Below are 21,843 nucleotides of genomic sequence, written 5' to 3'. Positions count from 1 at the left end.
TGCACACCTGCCATATTCAGTTTGAGAGGTAAATATTGTTATTAGTAAATGATATTTGCACACCTGCCATATTCAGTTTGAGAGGTAAATATTGTTATTAGTAAATGATATTTGCACACCTGCCATATTCAGTTTGAGAGGTAAATATTGTTATTAGTAAATGATATTTGCACACCTGCTATATTCAGTTTGAGAGGTAAATATTGTTATTAGTAAATGATATTTGCACACCTGCCATATTCAGTTTGAGAGGTAAATATTGTTATTAGTAAATGATATTTGCACACCTGCCATATTCAGTTTGAGAGGTAAATATTGGTATTAGTAATTGATTTATACACACCTGTCACATTCAGTTTGAGAGGTAAATATTGTTATTAGTAACTGATTTATACACACCTGCCATATTCAGTTTGAGAGGTAAATATTGTTATTAGTAATTGATTTATACACACCTGTCACATTCAGTTTGAGAGGTAAATATTGTTATTAGTAACTGATTTATACACACCTGCCATATTCAGTTTGAGATGCAGATATTGTTATTAGTACCTGTACAGTGCTGGTAATTTGTAGGTTGATTATATCTTGCTTGCAAAATATACAAAAAACATTATTAATGAAACATCAAGTTTGCTACAGTACTCCCTCACTTTAATTCTGGGAGTCATAAAGTGGACCAACTTATATTAGCTAGGTCACCATTTATTGAGGTATTGATTACATAGTACTGCTGTTAGATAATGAAATGGAATCCATGACCATACACATCTGGTGAGATGTTTTGGGTTTATTTTGTTTGTTCCTTAACTGTCCATTATTAACAGGTTTTGCTGTAGTTTTTAACATTGTCTGCTTCTCAAACAGTTGAAGTGCAGATGGACATCACAGAAGATATCAGGCCAACCACCCCAGAATTTAGTACGAATCTGACTGAAGACATGAATGAGATTCCTGCTATCTACCAAAATGGAGATACAAACATACCAAAAACTGCAAGAATAAATGTGAGTTTAATTGTTCTGCACTTAAAGGTATATCTCTCAATAAGTCAAGCACAGGAGGATCCAGAAACAAACACATTGCTATATTGAAGGCACAGATTGCCTCAGACAGATTAAGAAAGGGGAGGTTAAGAGTGAGAAAGGGGGAGGGATTGAAAAATGATTGAATACTAATTTTATAATTGCATTGGAATAATAATCTGTAAATTGCTTTTTTGTAGTTTATTTTCTTTATAAATTACCTTTATTCATAAGGATAACCAATCTCTGAAAGATCTTTAAAACCAGTACTCCAAGAGGAGATTTCAACACACATCACGTGTATCAGTGAAAACATTGTGTATAATATCAATACTTTTTATATGTGAATGTGGATACATTCTGGTGTTACTGTTGATTCCAAACAAGACTAGATTCCTTTTTGAAAAAGATGTACATTTATTCTGAGAACAACAAAACTTGGGTTGATTTGAATTCTTTTGTTTTGTCAGCAAAAATATTGATTCAGTGATGTCACTGCAAATAATCATGACATTTCTGCTCATCATTGAGCAAATATATGAATGCCGACTAAGGAATTTTAAGTTTCCTGTAAACCTGGGATCTTGCTTCTGTCATGAGCCCTTTGTAAGCTTTTCATTTTGGGAGTATTCCTTTTGCTTGGTTCCCTTGATTTCTCTAATTACATTTGCAAACAATTAGAATAAACTACTGAATAATGTTTCATAAATAACGTTCTTACATAATATTTAAAATGGTGTTCGATTTGTTAATTGAAGCATGTTGACTTTGATCGTGGCCACCAGCTCTTATGCAGTAGGATTCACAAGCCTTTTTTTTCATTCTGCCAACATCCTTTACTGATTCGACACAAAATACACTATTAAAGCGATAATACAATGTAGGTCTACTTTTAATTGATTGTAAGAGTGCAACAAAATATTGTGCAAGTCACACATCAAAACACAATTGGCACTTGATAGGTTCTGACAGACATGCTCACAGGATTCGCTTTGATGGTTGATTGACACATTTCATACTTGAGTAGAGAACAGCTTATCACATTTATAATGATTATGTTGAATCAAAATTAAAGGATAAAATTGAAACACAAATTTCCTTGACAAGACTATTATCTATTTTGTAAATAGGTGTTGCCACCATAAGGCATTACCAACATTTTCACTGATATTTTATTTTATATTTTTATTTCCTGTTGACTGAGAATTATTTTAAAATTTTGAAGAAATATTATGATTTCTTATTAAAAATTGCATATTCATATTAATTCCAAATTTTCAAACACTAACAGTTGTTTTCAACAACAAAATTGTAATATATCAAGATATAATTTACCAATTTTGTTATGATTTTATTCACTGTCAGCAAGTAGGGGTCTATATTTTTTCATCTTATTTATTAAAGAAAAGAGATTTTGACTCCATTTTGGCTGTTATGTCATAAACAGATTATCAAGTTATCCCGGCGCTAAAATGAAGGCTCAGAGTATCTGTATTTTCACAGCAATAGAGGCCTTTCTGATGTTGTTTAAGGCCTTTCTAATGTTGCTTAAGGCCTCTGATGCAGTTTATTTTAAGCATTATTCAAATTTTGTAATTTTCGCAGATATCTTTATTTTGTTTATGTTGTCTTGTAATTCAACATTATTGTATATATTTCTATCAGGGTCTAGGGTGGTCGGGTGGTCCAAGGTGCTCACCTGTACAGATCACTCACATCTCACCTCTGTCCGCATGGGTTCAAGTCATGGTTCGGCCAACATGGGCATGTGAGAGAGCTTGATTCTAGCTTCTCATTAGTCAATGATTCTCTCCATGGTCTTCCTCCACTAAATAAAATGTTTGCCAAGAATATCCTATAATTACCATAAAAATGTGGAAATCTAAGATGGAGACTCTCGTCTTTAAAAAGAAGAAACACAGGAATGAGCTTATTGAAACAAGAAGAAAGAAGATATTGAAGCAGTCTGAAATGTGACTGCAGCAAGTATTCAGTTAATAAAATAGAGAAAATGAGAATTGCAGTGATCCTTTTTAATTCCACCAGCCACTTTGCAATCTTTTGCTTAATATGTTTCCATACAGTGAAATATACATGCCAATATCTACAGCCTCTGTAAAGCACTTCCACCCAAATATACATTCTAGCCTCCAACAAATGTCCTCTAGTCCAGCCTCTGTAAAGCACTTCCACCCAAATATTCATTCTAGCCTCCAACATATGTTCTCAAGTCCATCCCCTGTGCAGCACTTCCACACCAACTATACATGCTAATATCCAATAATTGTCCTCTAGTCCAGCCTCTGTGTATTACTTTCATATCAAATGTGCATGCCAATATCGATTAAATATCCTCTAGTCCAACCTCTGTGTAACACTTCCACACCATATATAATGTAGGTGGCAAATTTTTCCATGAACTGAGAATCCAGAGTACCAACACTTGTATTTAGGCTTACTGTGACCTGCTGTTGATAAGGAAGGCCTGCTAAGCACACCAGATGTCAATAAGGAAAGCCTACCAAACACACCAGATGTTGATAAGGAAAGCCTGCTAAGCACACCAGATGTTGACAAAGAAAGCCTGCTAAGCACACCAGATTTTGATAAGGAAAGCCTGCTAGGCACACCAGATTTCGATAAGGAAAGCCTGCTAAGCACACCAGATTTTGATAAGGAAAGCCTGCTAAGCACGCCAGATGTTGATAAGGAAAGCCTACTAAGCACACCAGATTTTGATAAGGAAAGCCTGCTAAGCATGCCAGATGTTGATAAGGAAAGCCTGCTAAGCACACCAGATGTTGATAAGGAAAGCCTACTAAGCACACCAGATGTTGATAAGGAAGGCCTGCTAAGCACACCAGATGTTGATAAGAAAGGCCTGCTAAGCACACCAGATGTTGATAAGGAAAGCCTGCTAAGCACACCAGATGTTGATAAGGAAAGCCTGCTAAGCACACCAAATGTTGATAAGGAAGGCCTGCTGAGCACACCAGATGTTGATAAGGAAAGCCTGCTAAGCACACCAAATGTTGATAAGGAAAGCCTACTAAGCACACCAGATGTTGATAAGGAAAGCCTGCTAAGCACACCAGATGTTGATAAGGAAAGCCTGCTAAGCACACCAGATGTTGATAAGGAAGGCCTGCTAAGCACACCAGATGTTGATAAGGAAAGCCTACTAAGCACACCAAATGTTGATAAGGAAAGCCTCCTAAGCACACCAGATGTTGATAAGGAAAGCCTACTAAGCACACCAGATGTTGATAAGGAAAGCCTGCTAAGCACATAAGCTGTTTATAAGAAGATTGTACTAAGTACATCCTACTGTATTTTTTTAACAGCTCCAAAAATATATAACTGCTGGTTTGGGCAATATACAAGTGTAATATGTGTAGTTTAAAAGGTTAAGGGGACATGTGAGTTTATTTTAATCTCATGCATGTATGACTTTATTTGGTTTATTCTTTCAGATGTGACTTCATTTGGTGGGTTCTTTCAGATACAACTTCATTTATTGCAGTCTTTCAGATATATGTTCATTCAGCGTGTTTTTTAGATACAACTTTATTTCATCTTTGAGAAGTTGGAATGATTACAAAAGTGGTCTCAAAAATAAAACATGTATACCTTTACAGATCACTTATACACTTCACCTCTGTCCACTTGAGTTTGAGTCTAAGCTCAACCAATTTGGGTAAGTGAGAAAATTTCCAGTAGCTTCCTGTGGGTTGGTGGTTCTTCTCAGGGTCTTCCACCAAATATACAGGCTGTCATGTATAGCCTATCATGTGCTGAGAAATGGCTCTAAACCCTAAAAACCCTAAAAAGAGGATCACATGGGGTTTAATAATTGAGGCAAGACTATGAAGTGGCTGAAATGGAACCTATGATATCCCAATGGAGTTGAATAATAAGGAAAGAAAACTAAAGATAAAGCCAGTCAAACAAACTAAGTATTCCAAGTCAGCACAACAATATATTCTCCAAGGCCAGTTTACCTAAAGGTACATGTTTTAAATAATCTGCACACAGCATTATTATTTTAAGTATTAAACAACAGTTTAAGCAACATACATGCTTGAAAATTATTGTGTTCAAGGATAAGCAGCTGTATATCATTGAGGGAGAGATTTGCTAACCACTTTTCTTGGAAGGTAATGCATGTATGATAACACTTCTAAAAGCACAATCAGAATGGTTTCAAATGTACAAAATCTTAAAATAAACATGTGATGTATCTTGAACTTTATCAGTGACAATGTACTTTGATTTTGGCTTTCTTTTCACAGAGAGAGATAGCCATTTTTCATTTAGCAAAGAGGAAACCTTTATTTCACATTAAACATGTTCCAGTCACTTCAGAAACTGTAACATCAGATTCCAATGGGTTTTTTAAGTTTGGTGCTGACTTTCTTTGAAGAAAGGTGCTTTGTTTTTATTGAAGATTGTAGTCAGCTTACTTTGATGAAGGTGCATGTGTTATTGAAGTCACCACTAAAGAACAAATTTGGTGGACCAAACAAATGTCCATTTGTTATTTTGGCAGCAACATCAGAATAATTGTAGAACATTGATTGAGACTGAGGTTTTTCCATTTTGCTTAGTATTTATACAGAACAATTGGTGCTTCAGAGGCAATCAGTTTACTTTGAAGATTCAGCAAAACTATTTTTCTGGTTATATAAAAAAATTTTTTTAGTCATTTTGGTAGATTGTAGCTGTTCCTGTTCCTGCCTTAAAGGGTTGGTCAACTGTAATTAGTGTCGTAGCATGACTATTTGAGTGTTTCACAGCACACATTACTCAGACCTGATGTCACCATGTGTGGATTACAATATAACAATGCACAGTTAAGCTGGTTTGTCGATATGAACAAAGGATTTGTTTATGCAACAAAGATAGATTTCAGTGCATTTTATATCAAACTTTGAAGCTTCCTTTCATGATTTCTCCACTCCAAACCCAAGATTGTATATCCAGGTTTAAACAACCAACAACGTTGTAGCTAATAAAATCACAGATTTTAGATTTTATTGCCAGTAAGAAAAAAAAATTAAATTTGCAACATTGTCAAAGCCCAGTGTTATCCCTGAATAGACTTTTTAAACACTATTTTTCATTCTTTCATGTAAAATACATGTTTGTGAAATTTCAGGAGCCATGCAATGATCATCTTATAGTAGAATTTATATGCATTCTTTTATCCAACATGATTATTAACTTTTTACACATTACTTTTTGTACTATTAAGAAGAAAAAGTTCTCTATTTTTTTGTGTACAAGAAAAATACATGTATGTGAAATTTCATGAACCAGGCCATGATAATGTTATATCTGAACGAAGCAGGATCACGCTGTACTATGATTAGTTTGTCCTATACAAAAATGGTGCTGATTTGACATTCAGTATGTCCATGATAGCAGTTGTCTTACTTCTATGCTACTTTGATGTGACGTGGCTGACATTTCTTTGGATATTGAACTTGAAATTGTATATGATCTAAGCACACTGCTAACTAAAATGACTGCTCCCTTGTGCTAAAAAAAAATCATCCTGAATTAGTCTAAAGTACACTATCTTTAGCATGAATGAATGGATGTAGCTATCACTTTTTTGGCATCTTTTTCTTATTTTCAAATCATTGTGTATGATGTTGTGAACAAAATGGTACATTAACATTGATTTTATCCATGAAAATAAGCTAATTGTGCTTATTTTGCTCTTGCTTACACAATATGCCTTGAGGCAGAATTGTGTGAGTAGTGACCTTAATTATGGGGAAATTCAAAGTATTAAAATATAGGAATGAAGTCAACTTAAATTTAAAACTGTTACCTTAAGTAAAAGAAATATATGCTGAAAATGTTACTTTTCATTTATTTGCAATGAAATTAAAAATTAAATGGTGACCAAGCAAATTCACTTTCTTCCATATTAAACAACAATCAAATATTTTACTTTTGACCTTCATGAACTGCATCTTTTCCATCCATTTTCAAAATGTAAAATTTATTGCTTACATCTCAGGAATAATTCTGGCAAGTTTCATGTTCCTATCTTTCAGCATAACATTGGTTGCTATGTTGACATTTTTAAAATGGCTCATGTTTCATCATCATGGGGGGGGGGCTGGGCTTGTGTGAGACTCTGACACTAATAAATATTATTCTATGGGGGGAAATACAGGAGAATTATTCAAAAGGACTGTTTTTTTGCTTGCAACTTAAATTTGTCAACCATACAATTAAAATTACAGTAATACCTCAAACATTCACGAGGTTAGGTTCCAGAACCAGTTGCGGATCAGGAGGAATCGTGAATGTTTGGTACGAGTCACTAAAAATGCTAATAAATGCTTATTTCTAGGGTTTAAACCCTAAATATGACCCAAATCATGCTCCCAAAGCACTTTAATTTCATTTAAAAGTTAGCTTAATACATTACCCTTAAAAAGAGAAATAAATGGTTGACATAAAAATAGAGTACAGTATTGCCTAATGGGTATTTGCCACACTAGCGCATTTACAATACGGCACATGTATACTAATATTACCCCTATACTAATTCATTGGCTGCCGTTTTCTTTTGCACTCGCAGTAAGGTAAAACCAAGTAACGAATGGGACTGTAAACTTAATGACTGACGTTTTCTTTGTCATTGTCAGGAAGCTAAACTAGGTAAACTTATATGTCACAGAAGTCATATAATGAAGGTACAATTCAATAAAATAAAGAAAACATGTACGTAGAGGGTACCAATGAAAATTTCGCGAATCCGTGAATTCACAAATCCAGAAACGCGAATGCACAAGGTATTACTGTATACACTAATAATACCTATGTGCTCATTAAAGGGGCACTCACCAGTTATTATATACTTCTAAAAGAGTGACGTATGTAAGGTGAAGTTGCTTGCATTTGAAACATGCACAGTTGAGAATGTTGGCATACCTCTATGCTACTTTGATGTAATGTGGCTGACATATCTTTGGATATTGTACTTAAGGAAGTTGTACATGATCTAAGCACACTGCTATCTGAAATGACTGCTCCCTTGTGCTAAATAAAATCAGCCTGAATTAGTCTTAAGTACACTATCCTTAGCACCTATTAAAATAGGGAAAGTGAATTTTGCCCAGCTAGACAATATCAGCTTCTGAAAGTACAATGAATGAATTACAGAATATATAAAATGTAGAAAATGTTATTGGCTCTCTTTTTAAAATACAGTTACCTCTGAAGTCCAGGAAGTGAAAATGACCAAGTGGAGCTAGCAGTTTTTTTTAAGTTGCACATCTGGAGTAAGGCCAAGCTGTATACTCTATAACCCATATTACACCCATCAGTCATACACCGAAATAAAGGGAATTAAAGGTTCTTTGAACAAGATCTAAGATATACAAGGTCTTTTTTAAATAGCCAGTATAAGCAGTGAGGACACCAGGGAAAATTCTTTTTCTTTAAAATTCTAACCCAATGCAAAATATGAAACTGTAGAGCACCACCCAGAGGACTTCTTATGATGTTACTTGGTACTTCTTGAAAATCATGCTGATCTGACATACAGTATGGCCACCATGACAGCCATCTTGAAAATCTTGTTATTGCTAAACCTTCTGAATGGATAGTCATATTCGCATGGAGCTTTGCAATAAGACCTCTAATGATGACATGTTGATCCTATGAATATGGTGTTACCAGTATGGCTGCCACAGCAGCTAATTAGAAAATTTTGTTATTGGTCAGAAATATCAGACTTGGTTTCAGGTTTCAGTAGTTAGAAAGGAAGTAATAGTCTTATCTTGAATTACAGAACCTATTTTAGTCATTAGAGCATGGGTCTCTTCAGGGGACTCTTGTTCTTGGATGGTTTTAGCTGAATAACTGTTGGAAGACACATGCCATATCTCTTTAAGTCTTTTGCCAATGATGCTCTTAGTCTGTTTTGAAAATGAGAAAGAAGGTTGTTAGCCATTTTTCCTGGAAGGGTAACACAATCTGTAAAGTTAAGTTTTAAAAGAACCATCTTAGTGCTTCTAATTTTATACAGTTTAGGAAGAAACTAATGCATATCAAGAAGTTTGTTAGAGACAAAATATGTGTACTTTGATAGATATTTTTCATTGAGAAAAGTTTGTGTGAGAAAGAGAGTTCTTTAGAATTTGTTGAGTTTTTTTATTTAAATGTGTTGATGAAAAGTAGGTTAAACCTTAGACATTTTGTGCACACATGTTTACAATTCAACACAGACTTACAGGTATGTCATAGAAACAAACACACACACACATCTCCATATGTGCAAAGAGCAGTAGTAAGGATAGCTATTGTAAGTAATATAAAATGTTTGCATTTATATTGGGGCTTGTGAGCACAATATTATCAATTATCTATGCCATAAGTTTCCAGTTAGTAGGTCTACTGGTCATAGACCAGGAGAGCTTTTGAGATATCATGTTGCCTGCCTGTCCTTTAGCATGAGATTGTTACCAATACTCTTCCTAAGCTACTTGGAGGATTGCCATGAAACTTTATACATGCATTCATCCTATGGTCTAGTTGGCCATAAATGAAAATGGGGCTTCTTGGACATCCACTAAGGTTGCTACAGTGGCCATCTTGAAAATTTTGTTTTAATTACTTCCCCAGAATGGAAAATCATATTGGCAGGGGTTTTCACTGTAAGACCTGATTTCTAGCTGGTCCTTAATGAAAAAGGTATCACTCATACAATATGGCTGCCAAAGCAGCCATCTTAAAAATCTTGTTGACACTACCTTTCTTGAACGAAAGTCATATTGATATTGGGTTTTCACCAGAAGACTTTTTAAAATGTCAAATTGGTTCTAAATGAATATTGTTTAGCATGGCCATCCAAAATGGTCACTACAGTGACCATCATGAAAATATTGTTATGAGATTTCCTCTTGCATAGAAAATGATATTGACATGGAATTTTCATTGCAAGACTTTTTATGATGGTTCTAAATAAAATTTTACACCATGCAGGCATCCAATTTGGCTTCAACAGTGGCCATCTTGAATATCTTACAGGTTGCTACAGAATGTAGTCGATAAACAGTGACATGTTCAGTTTTCTCATGTATGCACTGTTACGGGCAGGGGTTGGATATATCTCCAAAATTTAAAACATGATATTTATTTTATATGTCACACACATTTCTCTGTATATAAGGAGATACATGTTTTTACATTTATATTATTCATGATTACCTTCTCTATCATGGACACATTTGGCCGAAAACTGGTCAGTGTCATACAAAACCTTGTATATTTAGTCATCAGAATCAACCCAGATCTGTTTGGAGTACATTATTTCATGACCATGAATGACTGGATGTAGGTATCACTTTTCTGGCAATAGTATTGAAGGTAGCAATGGTGTATACAGTTTCCTTTTTTATTAAGGTTTTAGTTTTGTGCTTTATGGTACAGCAACACATGAAGGTCATTTAATGCCAAAGCAATTAGAGTAAATTACCTTGTTAAGGCTGATCTGCAATGCAGAGACAACTAATTCGGTTCCCATAGACTATAACATAAAAATCTGGCCAAATTAATATTCTTTTTTGGTAAGATCAGCAAATCATGCTTATGGTACATCTTATGAATGATCTGTCCAAGAGGAAACTTTTAAAATGATGAAAATGATATGATTTGTGCCCTGTTCTGAACAAAAATTCCCTTGTTGATGCCTTCTGTAAAAATGTAGACTGGTAAGATCTCCCCATTTACATTCCAGTAGTACCTATGTGGCAACAAAAATGATTGTAGGCTCAAGTTTACTAATGCATACCATTGACCCAAGAACAGGCTTCTTCTGAATTTTTTTCTTCTTTTAATTATTTTTAGCCAATGAGCGAACTTCATGCATTTTTTTTGGTAATTGATATACCATGACATGTAGGCTGGTTCCATTACTCATAAAATAAATAGTTGGCTGTGTTCTAAGTGGTAGAATTTGAACCATCACCATTCTGGTCACAAGTCAGGCATGCTAACCGCTTAGCCACTGTGACTTCTCTGTTCTTGATAAAAGTTTTGGAAATTTATATATATTCAGCTGAAACTTGGTAAAATATGACTAAATATGTAAATTTGTATCTTGATATGATATATTTCTGTCTTGCCTATGTTTACAGAATTTTTTTTCATAACAGGCTGCAGTACATGAATCACTTTACATAGAACACTGTACATTATTACATGGAACACTATATAAAACACTGTGCAATACATGGAACACTTTACATAAAACACTGTACATTATTACATGGAACACTATATAAAACACTGTGCAATACATGGAACACTTTACATAAAACACTGTACATTACATGGAACACTATATAAAACACTGTGCAATACATGGAACACTTTACATAAAACACTGTACATTACATGGAACACTATATAAAACACTGTGCAATACATGGAACACTTTACATAGAATGCTGTACTATACACATGGCACTCTAAAACACTGTACAATACATGGAACACTTTGCATAAAACACTACAATACATGGAAAACACTTTACATGGAATACTTAAAATGGAATACTTTACATGTATATGAAACATTTTGTTGAATACACTAACTATTCTTAAAAGTTTGCAGCTTTTGATTTGATATTTTGAAATTCGCCATGGAAATAGAGAATGTTGAGAACTTTAACTGTAGCCCTATTTTCCTATCTGTGACACATTCCTACTTTCCTATCTATGACACATTCCTAACCTCACATGTCTACAACCTGTACAAGTATATAATTTACTGGCAGACTAGGGGTTTATTCTGTTCATTCTGCCTTAATTTCAAGGGAACAGCACTGACCCTGATCTGGTCAGTCAGTGTGACAGCAAATCTGGGTCTACTGTACTGGCATTTGCTGTATGTAATTCATAGATACAGCCACCTGATGGTCCACTTGTCTACTGTTTTATTGTAGACAAATCTAATTATGGCAGGTTGCAATGTCTTTACTAAAAATGATGTTTTTACAGAGAGTTTGCCATTCAGACCCCAGCATTGAGAGCTACACATATGATGAGAAGAAGGAACTGTGGTGTGAAATTCTACTTTCAGTAAGTGCTTGTTTTATGTACATTTGGAAAAGGCCTACATGTTACCTTACAGAAAATCACCCACAACTGACTTTTAAAATAATTCACTAATGCATATAGAATTTCATTTGTGTTTATACTGTTGTATATTACAGATTATGGTCCTATCTAGAATCATATTTATTCATCTGTCAAAAATAACTGTAAGGTCATTATTTATTCTTCATTTTGTCAAGTGTTTGTTCTGAAAATTTTGAATGGATTTACCCATTTGGCTATGTTGAAAAAGATTTTAATTGTGTTATTCAGAGGAGTGTTAAAATTGAAATATACTTTAATTGCATTGTTTAACACATTAACCCCTAGCGATGAGTTAACATGGCAGAAGGTAGTAGCCTACTGCCAAGCTCTGTAGCGTCATGGTCATGCATGAGACACTAAAGTTGCTGATATAATAGAAAGGTAGACAGATGTAGCTCTACAATGATACCAAATAATCTGGAATATCTAATTGCACTACAAAATACAGATTAAAAAAACTCATTTTTTGGACCTGATTTTTTTCTACCCAAAATTTGCCTGTGGTCGGAATCTGATTTTGTGTTTGGATTTTAAACTTTTTGGTCTCAGATCTAAGGTAAACAGGTATGAACTGCAAACAGACAGATGAACCTTTGCAAAAAGTAGGATAAGATGGGCATTTGGAATAAAGAGTGGTCTCAGTACAAAAATAATGGCTCCGTTTCGCAAAAAAAAGAAAAAGAACTCCAACTTTTACCCTTCTGCTCATGCACGAGCCAAATAGCCAGTGAAAAATTATGTTTCTAACACAACTAGGCAGTTATTGAAAGATCACCTGGGATTTGGTGTTTTCGGATCTATTCAAAAATAGCTTTCGAAATGTGTTTCCTACTCGATTTTTAGGCGAAAATGACAAAAACCTCCAGGGGTTAATGTGTTAAAGGAGCGTTAAAATTGAAATAGACATTAATTACATTGTTCAGAGGAGTGTTAAAATTATTGCTAAATTTATATTTCAAGATTTGGATAACTTTTTCACATGTCCCATGCCCAAGCATCCTCAAATTGATAGTGTTGCATCAGTCATGGTATAGGTGGCTACTTATTGACCAGCCTAGCTGGTCGTGGACTCTTGGTCTAGTGTTTTGGTCACTAGCCTGTAGAACAGACTAAGCAGATTTAGTTCCCTGTGGCAACATCTGTACATTGTACAATTTTACATTTGAGGTTTGTCCTACTCTTTAATGGGTGACTCCGATGTGGATGTGGTGCAGATCTTTTAGTCAAGTAGTGGTATGAGCTCTTTATTGGAAATCAAGCAAACCAGTTTTTATTTCTAATAGTGACAGCTATACATTTTAAATCCCCTCTGGTTTCAGTTTTTATTCATTCTCTGTATAATAGAACATTTTATTGGGAAGTTAATGGTTTTATTTCAGTTTGGTATTGTAGACAGTAAGATCGATATGACTTCCATCATTGAGGCTGATGCACAACAGGTTATCGTACACGAGGTCCCCGGAATCACTCGCTGTTTGCTGAGTGAGGAAAAGGGTCCACTGGGAACAGAACTCCATCTCAAGACAGAGGGGGTCAATATGCATGTATGTCAAGTTATATTATGCACTGTTGTTTTTGTTTCTTTATAATTTTTCTATCCTTCATTTCATTTGTCTGAACAACTAGCTGGTCACCAATCTTTTCATTTTACCCCTTCTGCCAAGAGCTAGAAAAAATGATATGGTACATGATTATTCATAAATCGTGAATCTGTTTATGTCAAGCTTTATGACAACAAAATGAAGTGGAATGCACATTTACTGTAAATTTGGTGATGCAAAACTTTATATATATATACACACACACATGCACACACACACACACACACACTATGGTTAAGTGGTCATTAAACAAGCCATTTTATGACAGTTGTTGTTGTTGTTGTTTTAATAGGATTTAATACCATTTGTCAGCACCATTATTCAGCACAAGATAGTTGTTGTTTTAGTAGGGTTTAATGCCATTTGTCAGCACAAGATAGGCTATACATGGTGGCCAGTATAACTGGTGGAGGTAGAACCCAGGAAAACCCCAGAAAGAACCACTGACCCACAAGAAGCTACTGGCAAGCTTTCTCACCTGGCATTGGTCAGATCCGAGACTCAAACCCACGCAAACAGAGCTGAGATGGCAGTGATCCATAGTGGTGAGCTCTTTAGACCACTCAGCCACTTATATATATATATATATATATATATATATATATATATATATATATATATATATATATATATATATATATTCACATGCTATGGTTAAGTGGTCATTAAGCAAGTCATTTTATGACAGAATGGTCTAAGTTTTATGTGACTTTCAGCCTATTCTATTGTATTGACTTAGAAAACTATTACTAGGTAAGGCAGTTTTTAAATTCATTTACTATACTGAATGTAAGTCTTGGAGTACTATAGAAGTTGAGGCATCCCTCATTTCATACATGTGACAGAAAAGACAGGCCAGGTCAGGACAGATCAGATTTCCAAAGTTTGGTCTGGAGTTTTGACTTCAAATGAGGGAAGATTTTAAACGAATTGATTTTGGCATGCAAATGGACAGCAATTAAAACTATTGAAAAGTTTAAATTTGATTACTTTCATGCATATTCTGAATAACAAAATTATATCACTTTGCATTTTATTTTTTTAAGCACATTTACCTTTTTTCTTTTCTTTCATTATTCAAGATATGATTTAATTTAAAATATCTATGCAAAATATTTTGAAAGACTTAATGAAAGAAACAGGTTCAATGTTAAAATGTCTCATTCATGGCAAAACCTAGTTGAATTCTCAGTAAAGTCAACAAAGAGAATCATGCATAAACTAATTCGTTGACCCTACAGTGTTTTTCATTTTTTTATCTTACGCGAATCAAATTTTCAGTTTCATAATTTGTTATGAACAAAATCTGGATGTAATAATTATAGTAGTCCTATATCTAGAATATGTATTTTTATTCAGGGTTATTGTGCCACCCTGGTAGAAGAATAATTGAAAGACATTCCGCCCTTGTCTTGTAAATTGTCATAAATGTATTAGCCATTAATTAGAGGATATTATTGAAATAAATTGTTTTCTTTATTGGCATAGTAGGTCTTGCTGCTTTGTCCTTTCATAGTTATGAAAACATATAATAAGAATTGTTCATACTGTTGTAGCATTGGAAAAAGTAGTCAGGATCAGAATTGTACTTTTAAAACAATTTTGTCTTTTAAAGACTACCATATATGCTCGCTTTTAATCCAACTTCAAATTGCACAGACCCAAATCTGCCATCACATAATGCACTGGCAGATGTGGGTCTGTGCAATTGGTTGGGAGTAATCAGTAGAACAAACAACATAGACCCTGATCTGCAGACACATTATGTTATGGCAGATCAGGATCTTTGTTGTTTGCAGTTCGACTCGACTTATTACAAAATATTTTAACTTGTTTTTTTTGTCTTCCCGGCATAAGAAGATACTGTTCACAAAGTGTCATTCACAGGCAAGATAGTTTCCCACAGAACTTAAGTTGAATCCATTATTGCAAAAGCTGGGTAAGATCAGTCCACTTGTTCTATACAACTCATGGCTTGTAACATAAAATTGGATGCACACCCATGGATCTCAATTTAAAATGTTTTTATTAAACAGGAATTATACAAGTACACAGAAGCCCTTGACTTGTCTCGTCTATTTTGTAATGATGTCCATGCAGTAGCCAACACATATGGCATAGAGGCAGCAAACAAGGTCATCATCCAGGTAGAAACATATTTATTTCAGATTATTAAAGTACAGTATAGTTTATTACCAAACTAAGTTTATCACTTTTTTTCTTCATCTAATTTAAAAGACCATGTTCTCTCAAATGTGCATTTTTTTCAAATACGTTACCTGATCATTAATACCTTAGGAGAACTACTAACATCGGCCTGGTGTCAGGATAATGTGACTGGATGGGACGTCATGCTACATGTCTGCGTCATGATGCCCCAGTGCTAGACATCACTATAAACTGCCACACTGCAGACATTGTAGTGACATGACTGAAAAATTGTTAAAGGTACATTAAAAATCCAAATTACAGGTGTTTCATCCCAACCCAGAATTGCTGAATCTGCAAATCTAGGTCTTATTAAACAATCACTCAGGAACAACAGTTTTCACAATCAGTTGAACACTATTTTTCAGCACATAATAGGATATACATGGTGGGCATCATATTTGATGGATGAAGAATCCAGGAAGAACAACCAGCAAAACTACTGGAAAGCTTTCCCACAAGCCCACATTTATCAATCCAAGACTCAAACTCACATGGACAGAGGAGAAAACTATGGGTGATTTGTGAAGGCACATGCCACAGACCACTCTATTACACAGGGCCGCAGTATTCAAATTCAGGATTTGGATACTAGTCTAAAATGTAGTATCCAACTCATACACAGCTTAGTGAGTTCTTGTCTTAACAATAAGAAGACTATGAAAAAGTCAGTGACCTCTTTACACCAGTTTTTAATTTTTATTGAAAAGGATAACATATACTTTGTTAATCTTAAAGATCTGGAGAGAACATAATATCACATGGAAAACATTACAGAAAGCTCCAGTCTGTTTGGTTTGAATGAATAATGCCTGCTTCAATTATAATACCGACAGATGGCGGAGTCACTTTCCCATGGTTAGTGAACACTTGTCTATTTACGAATGTACCCCTTAAAAGCTCAAAATTTAAAAAAAAAAAATAGAACTCAGTGATATGAGAGTAAAAACAAGAAAAATAGTTTTAAATTTGTTTTAAAAAAATCCTATCCTGTTTCAGTACCTTTTGTCAACATCAGATGCAAAAGTTAGAGTATGTCTTTTCACATACTGATTTTTACTTCTCTTGTTATTCAGGAGATAACATTTTAATGCATTGTAAAGCTGATTTTATGTTAACATTATGTAAAATGGAGTAATTCATTTTATTCAATGAAATGCTGTCAAATGATCTCAAGTGAGCTTCGATTTCAGATAAACATGTTTTGCAACAAAACTTTTCTTGTTCTGCAATCAGATCAAAGTATTTAAAAAGTGGGTCACTGAACTGATCAATTTTTGTTAATTAAATATGTATAATATGATTTAAAATTTGAAAATACAGGGTCTCACTCTTATACGCACCCCCCCCACTACCACCACCTTCTCTACATGGCCAGTTTTCTCAGCACTGACAAGTTTGTGTACAAAAGTACCTCTCATGGGCTTCCACCCCTCTGATGTAGCATTTGTCTTGCATATTAATCGAAAAATGTCAAATTTACCCCTTACAAGCAGCCACATCTTATCTGTGTCCAGAACCAATAATTTATTTATATAGTAAGGTAAGTAATCGAATTATCATTTCTGATGTCTGTTTCCATATGTCAGGTTTTTATTACTGAGATAATTTCTGGCTAAAGTGCATACAAGCATGTACCACTGTGGTTAATATTATGTCATTATCTTTAACATGTACCACTGTGGTTATTATTATATCATTACCTTATAACATGTACCACTGTGGTTAATATTATATCATTATCTTTAACATGTACCACTGTGGTTATTATTATATCATTATCTGATAACATGTACCACTATGGTTAATATGATATCATTATTTTATAACATGTACCACAGTGGTTAATTATATAGCAATATTATTAACATGTACCTACCAAAGAGTTATAAAAATGGTACTAATAGCTGCCTCACTTGGCACTTAGCATTAAGAGGTTAGTGTTAGGATTGGTCGGCCTGGTGTCAGGATAATGTGACTGGGTGGGACATCATGCTACGTGTCTGTGGCATGATGCCCCGGTGATAGATATCACTATAAACTGCTGCACTGCAGACATCATAGTGATATGACTGAAAAATTGTTAAAGCTACCTTAAAAATCAAAATCACACAAACACACACACACTCATTAACATGTACCACTGTGGTTAATGTTATATCATCAGCTTATAACATGTACCACTGTGGTTTATATTGTATCATCAGCTTATAACATGTACCACAGTAGTTAATATTATATCATTATCTTATAACATGTACCACTGTGGTTTATATTATATCATTATATCATTATCTTCAAACACCAGTGTTCACAGAGAATGGGCTCGTCACTGATGTGATGGGATGTTTGGCTTCACACAGCTGTTAAATTTTTCTCTTTGATGATTACAACTGATGGTAATTGTCAAGATCATAACTTGGTCAACATAGGCTAAATATAGCTTTTGTGGATTCACACACAAAGAGAAATGAACCTTGAATAAAATAGGGTGTCAGGCAAAGACCAAAAAATCATGGAATGGTACATATATCACTTTCTTTATAACCAAGGCATTTTGTGAACTCTATTAAAGTTTTGTATGCACGACTAAATTGCAGTACATATAATAACATAATAATAAGTCATTTCAAAATTTAAAGTGTAATCATGTAAATGGAATATTCTTACTTTAGAAGAAAAAGTAGAAGTTATTTGACTTGACAACAATGAGGAAGGTTCAAGAGTTCTTCTTGCTGAAACATTTGACTTTAGAAAGACAAATAAACAACATCATAACAGATAAGGAGAATACTCTGCAGCAGTGAGAAAATGGATTAAATAGAAAGGGAATGATCTGGAATGCTAAGAAGAATTTGTACCAAAATTAAAGTGACATTTGAATGGTATTGCTGTTCTTAGTTTCCTTAAACAAAAGAAAGCTGAATGATTGAAGAATGTCACTGTTGCAACCATACTATATCCCTCTTTTTTTGTGGAAAAGTTTATTGTCTTTCAAAGAAAAATACTGTATATGCTTGCTTAATCAAATCCAACTGCAAACCACACAGACCCAGATCTGCTATTGCATAATGTGCTGGCAGATCTGGTTCTGTGCAGTTTATTAGGAGTACTCAGTAGAACAGACAGCATATACCTTGGTCTGCAGGTGCGTTATGCTATGGCAGATCAGGATCTTTTTTGTTTGGAGTTCAAACTGACTTATAAGTGAGTATATACAATATAACAGATGAAATATTTTTGTGAAGATTTAGCAGAGAATTATCAAAGAAAAGTAAAATTTTATATTTTTGCCATCTTGTTTAAAATGTAGACCTACATGCAAACATAAAAGACCCATATTTGCTACCATAACTTAATGCACCTGCAGATCTTGGTCTATGTATTTTGTTATACAGAGGATTTCAAACCAAGAGCTTGGGCCTAGATTTGCTAGCAGGTGTGTGATGGAATGACATGACTTCTGTTTGCAGCTAGAGGCACATTATAGCAGTTCAAGAATAAAACTTCTTGCTATGTTATGTTTCTTATTTCAGGAGATTAAGACTGTTTTTGCAGCCTATGGAATTGAGGTGGACTATAGACACTTGACCCTGCTGGCAGATTACATGACCTTTGAGGGGACATACAAACCCTTCAATAGGATTGCTCTCGAGTCCAGTTCCTCACCATTACAGAAAATGAGCTTTGAGACAACAATGCATTTTTTGGTGAATGCCAGTATTCAGGGGAGACAAGACAATTTAAAATCCCCATCTTCTCAGCTGGTTGTCGGTCGTGTGGTGTCTTGTGGAACAGGCTCTTTTGATCTGTTGCAGCCTCTAATGTAATGGCATTTGAACTGCAAGGGCACTAGTTTTAATAGATAATTATTAAAAAGTATGTGTCAGGGACACTCAGGTGGGATAAAATGTTGGCCCTTTTTGATAGGTATCCTTTAATTAGAGGTTGAATGTAAAAGTAAACGCAACAGTTTTATAAATGTTGTCAATTATGTATCTGCAGAGACAGTTTTTACTTTTGGACCTTTAAAAAGTTTCATTCAAGGTGCCTAGCTAGTTTCATACCCAGCTTAAACATTTGCTATTGATATATTTGAACTAAGAGATGAGGACAAAATAAAACCCTAGAGGTTAATTATGGTCTCATTGGCTTTTATTTTTTATATCCCCCTTCTTACAGATAACATAATAACAACATCATGCCTGTCATCCCATCTGTTTATGTCTAACATGCAACATTTCAGGTGTTGACTTAAATTTCATTGAATCTTTACCTATCACAGAAATATTACTCAATTGTAGTACAAGTCATACAAGTTGTGTAGGTGTTTGGAACAGACTATTTAAGCTGTAGTTGGTGTTTTTTTGTTGAAAATTTGATTACACATATCTTAAAATGGTTATTCACTTTATTTCACTTCATCAATTAGTATTTCCTTGGAACATCATTATATAAATGCCCCATACAATAAAATCAATGTTAAAGTAAGTCAACATTTTTAGATAAGGCCAACCAGAAGGCATAGTCCTGTGTAAACCAGATTGCATGTCACACGCTATGAAGTCACAATAAAAATACAGTGTATTGAAACAAAAAATTAATTACCCCCTGCACTGGTAATGATTAGACACTACATCCACATATCTTAACTCATGTGGAGGTTTAAGCATGGCAACTAAGCTTATAGCTGCCAAGTGTCCTTTTTTTTTTTCTCTGTATTTCTCCTGTACATTGGATCCAAATATGGCTGTATATTTTTCTTGTTAAAAATCCATTTCTTTAATAACATATAAAACTAAAACTTTCCTTGCAATTTTCTATTTATAACTGGCACCTGGTTCCATTCTGTGAGTAAATGTATTGCATGGATATAAGGATATCAAGTTCTAAAATGTGATTGGTTCATTTGAAATCACGGCTACCATGCCAGTCTTTAACCACCATATTGGATTTTGCAAACGGTTGCTGCTGTCACCATATCTCATCTTTCTAGTAAGTTATATTTACTTAATATCTTTTAGAAATCAACCTTCTTCAGTTGTGTTGCTGGCACTTTATTTCGCACCCTTTTTCTACACAGTAAAATTGCAAATTATTGTGTGCTGGAAGGAAAACAGTTCAGTTAAAAAATCAGAATTCAGATCATCAATGAAAGGTGGTACATTGGAATCGATAATGATTGAAAAAACAAGGTGTGGAAAAAGCCATGAACAGCCTGTGTCTCATTGTGTGTTACGTTCTTGTGCCTTCCAAATGGACACCACAATGGAACAGAGTGCCCATTCAGACAGTGCAAGAGTGCAACATGTGCATCTTTGAAGGCTTTGGCAATATTACTTTTAGTATTACATATTAGAGTGACAAAATATTTTAAGATTTTTCAAGGCTGTCAAGACTGCATTCACATATACTTTTATACAATATCAGTTACCTACCTGAAGGAGATTTGATCTAACTGATATGGTCCTATTATTGTCGGACTAGATTTAAAATCAGACCGTTTGAAAGAGTTAAATAATATTTTTAAAAACATTTTAAAAATATTTTTCATTACATTTCAGGAACTTAACTTTTACTAGTAATCGCTATATAGGCAGAATTGTGCTGATGTGTTTTAAGCCCTTAAAATACATATATGCTTAGGGTTGTTTCAGTAAAATATACTTGGTACCCAGGGAAGGCACTTTTAATGTTGGGTAGTCACCCATGGATGCTTTTTAGAACTTTGTATCATTTTCATATGAACTCTCGGAGTACCATAACTAGTGTACACTGGCATATTTTTTTAAAAGAGTGCCTTCTCTGGGTACCATGTATGTTTAAATAGAATAGCCCTT

At 34.4% G+C, this 21,843-nt stretch overlaps 1 protein-coding gene across 1 annotated transcript in view; it reads left to right on the top strand.

The window, feature by feature from the left end:
* Window positions 1–20,140, top strand: part of LOC149807187 (DNA-directed RNA polymerase I subunit RPA1-like) — a 125,458-nt gene extending 105,318 nt beyond the window's left edge. The window contains exons 30-34 of the mRNA XM_089963294.1: window positions 868–1,007; window positions 12,054–12,134; window positions 13,574–13,738; window positions 15,832–15,942; window positions 19,540–20,140. Coding sequence (XP_089819420.1) covers window positions 868–1,007; window positions 12,054–12,134; window positions 13,574–13,738; window positions 15,832–15,942; window positions 19,540–19,833 — 791 coding nt within the window. The 3' untranslated portion in view covers window positions 19,834–20,140. The remainder of the gene's footprint in view (window positions 1–867; window positions 1,008–12,053; window positions 12,135–13,573; window positions 13,739–15,831; window positions 15,943–19,539) is intronic.
* The last annotated feature ends 1,703 nt before the right edge of the window (window positions 20,141–21,843 follow it).

Source organism: Sinohyriopsis cumingii, chromosome 1, assembly GCF_028554795.1.
Source record: "Sinohyriopsis cumingii isolate HCF-2022 chromosome 1, ASM2855479v2, whole genome shotgun sequence".
Lineage (NCBI taxonomy): Eukaryota > Metazoa > Mollusca > Bivalvia > Unionida > Unionidae > Sinohyriopsis > Sinohyriopsis cumingii.
The sequence above is the reverse complement of the archived record's forward strand: the minus strand, read 5'-3'. Positions and strand labels throughout refer to the sequence as shown.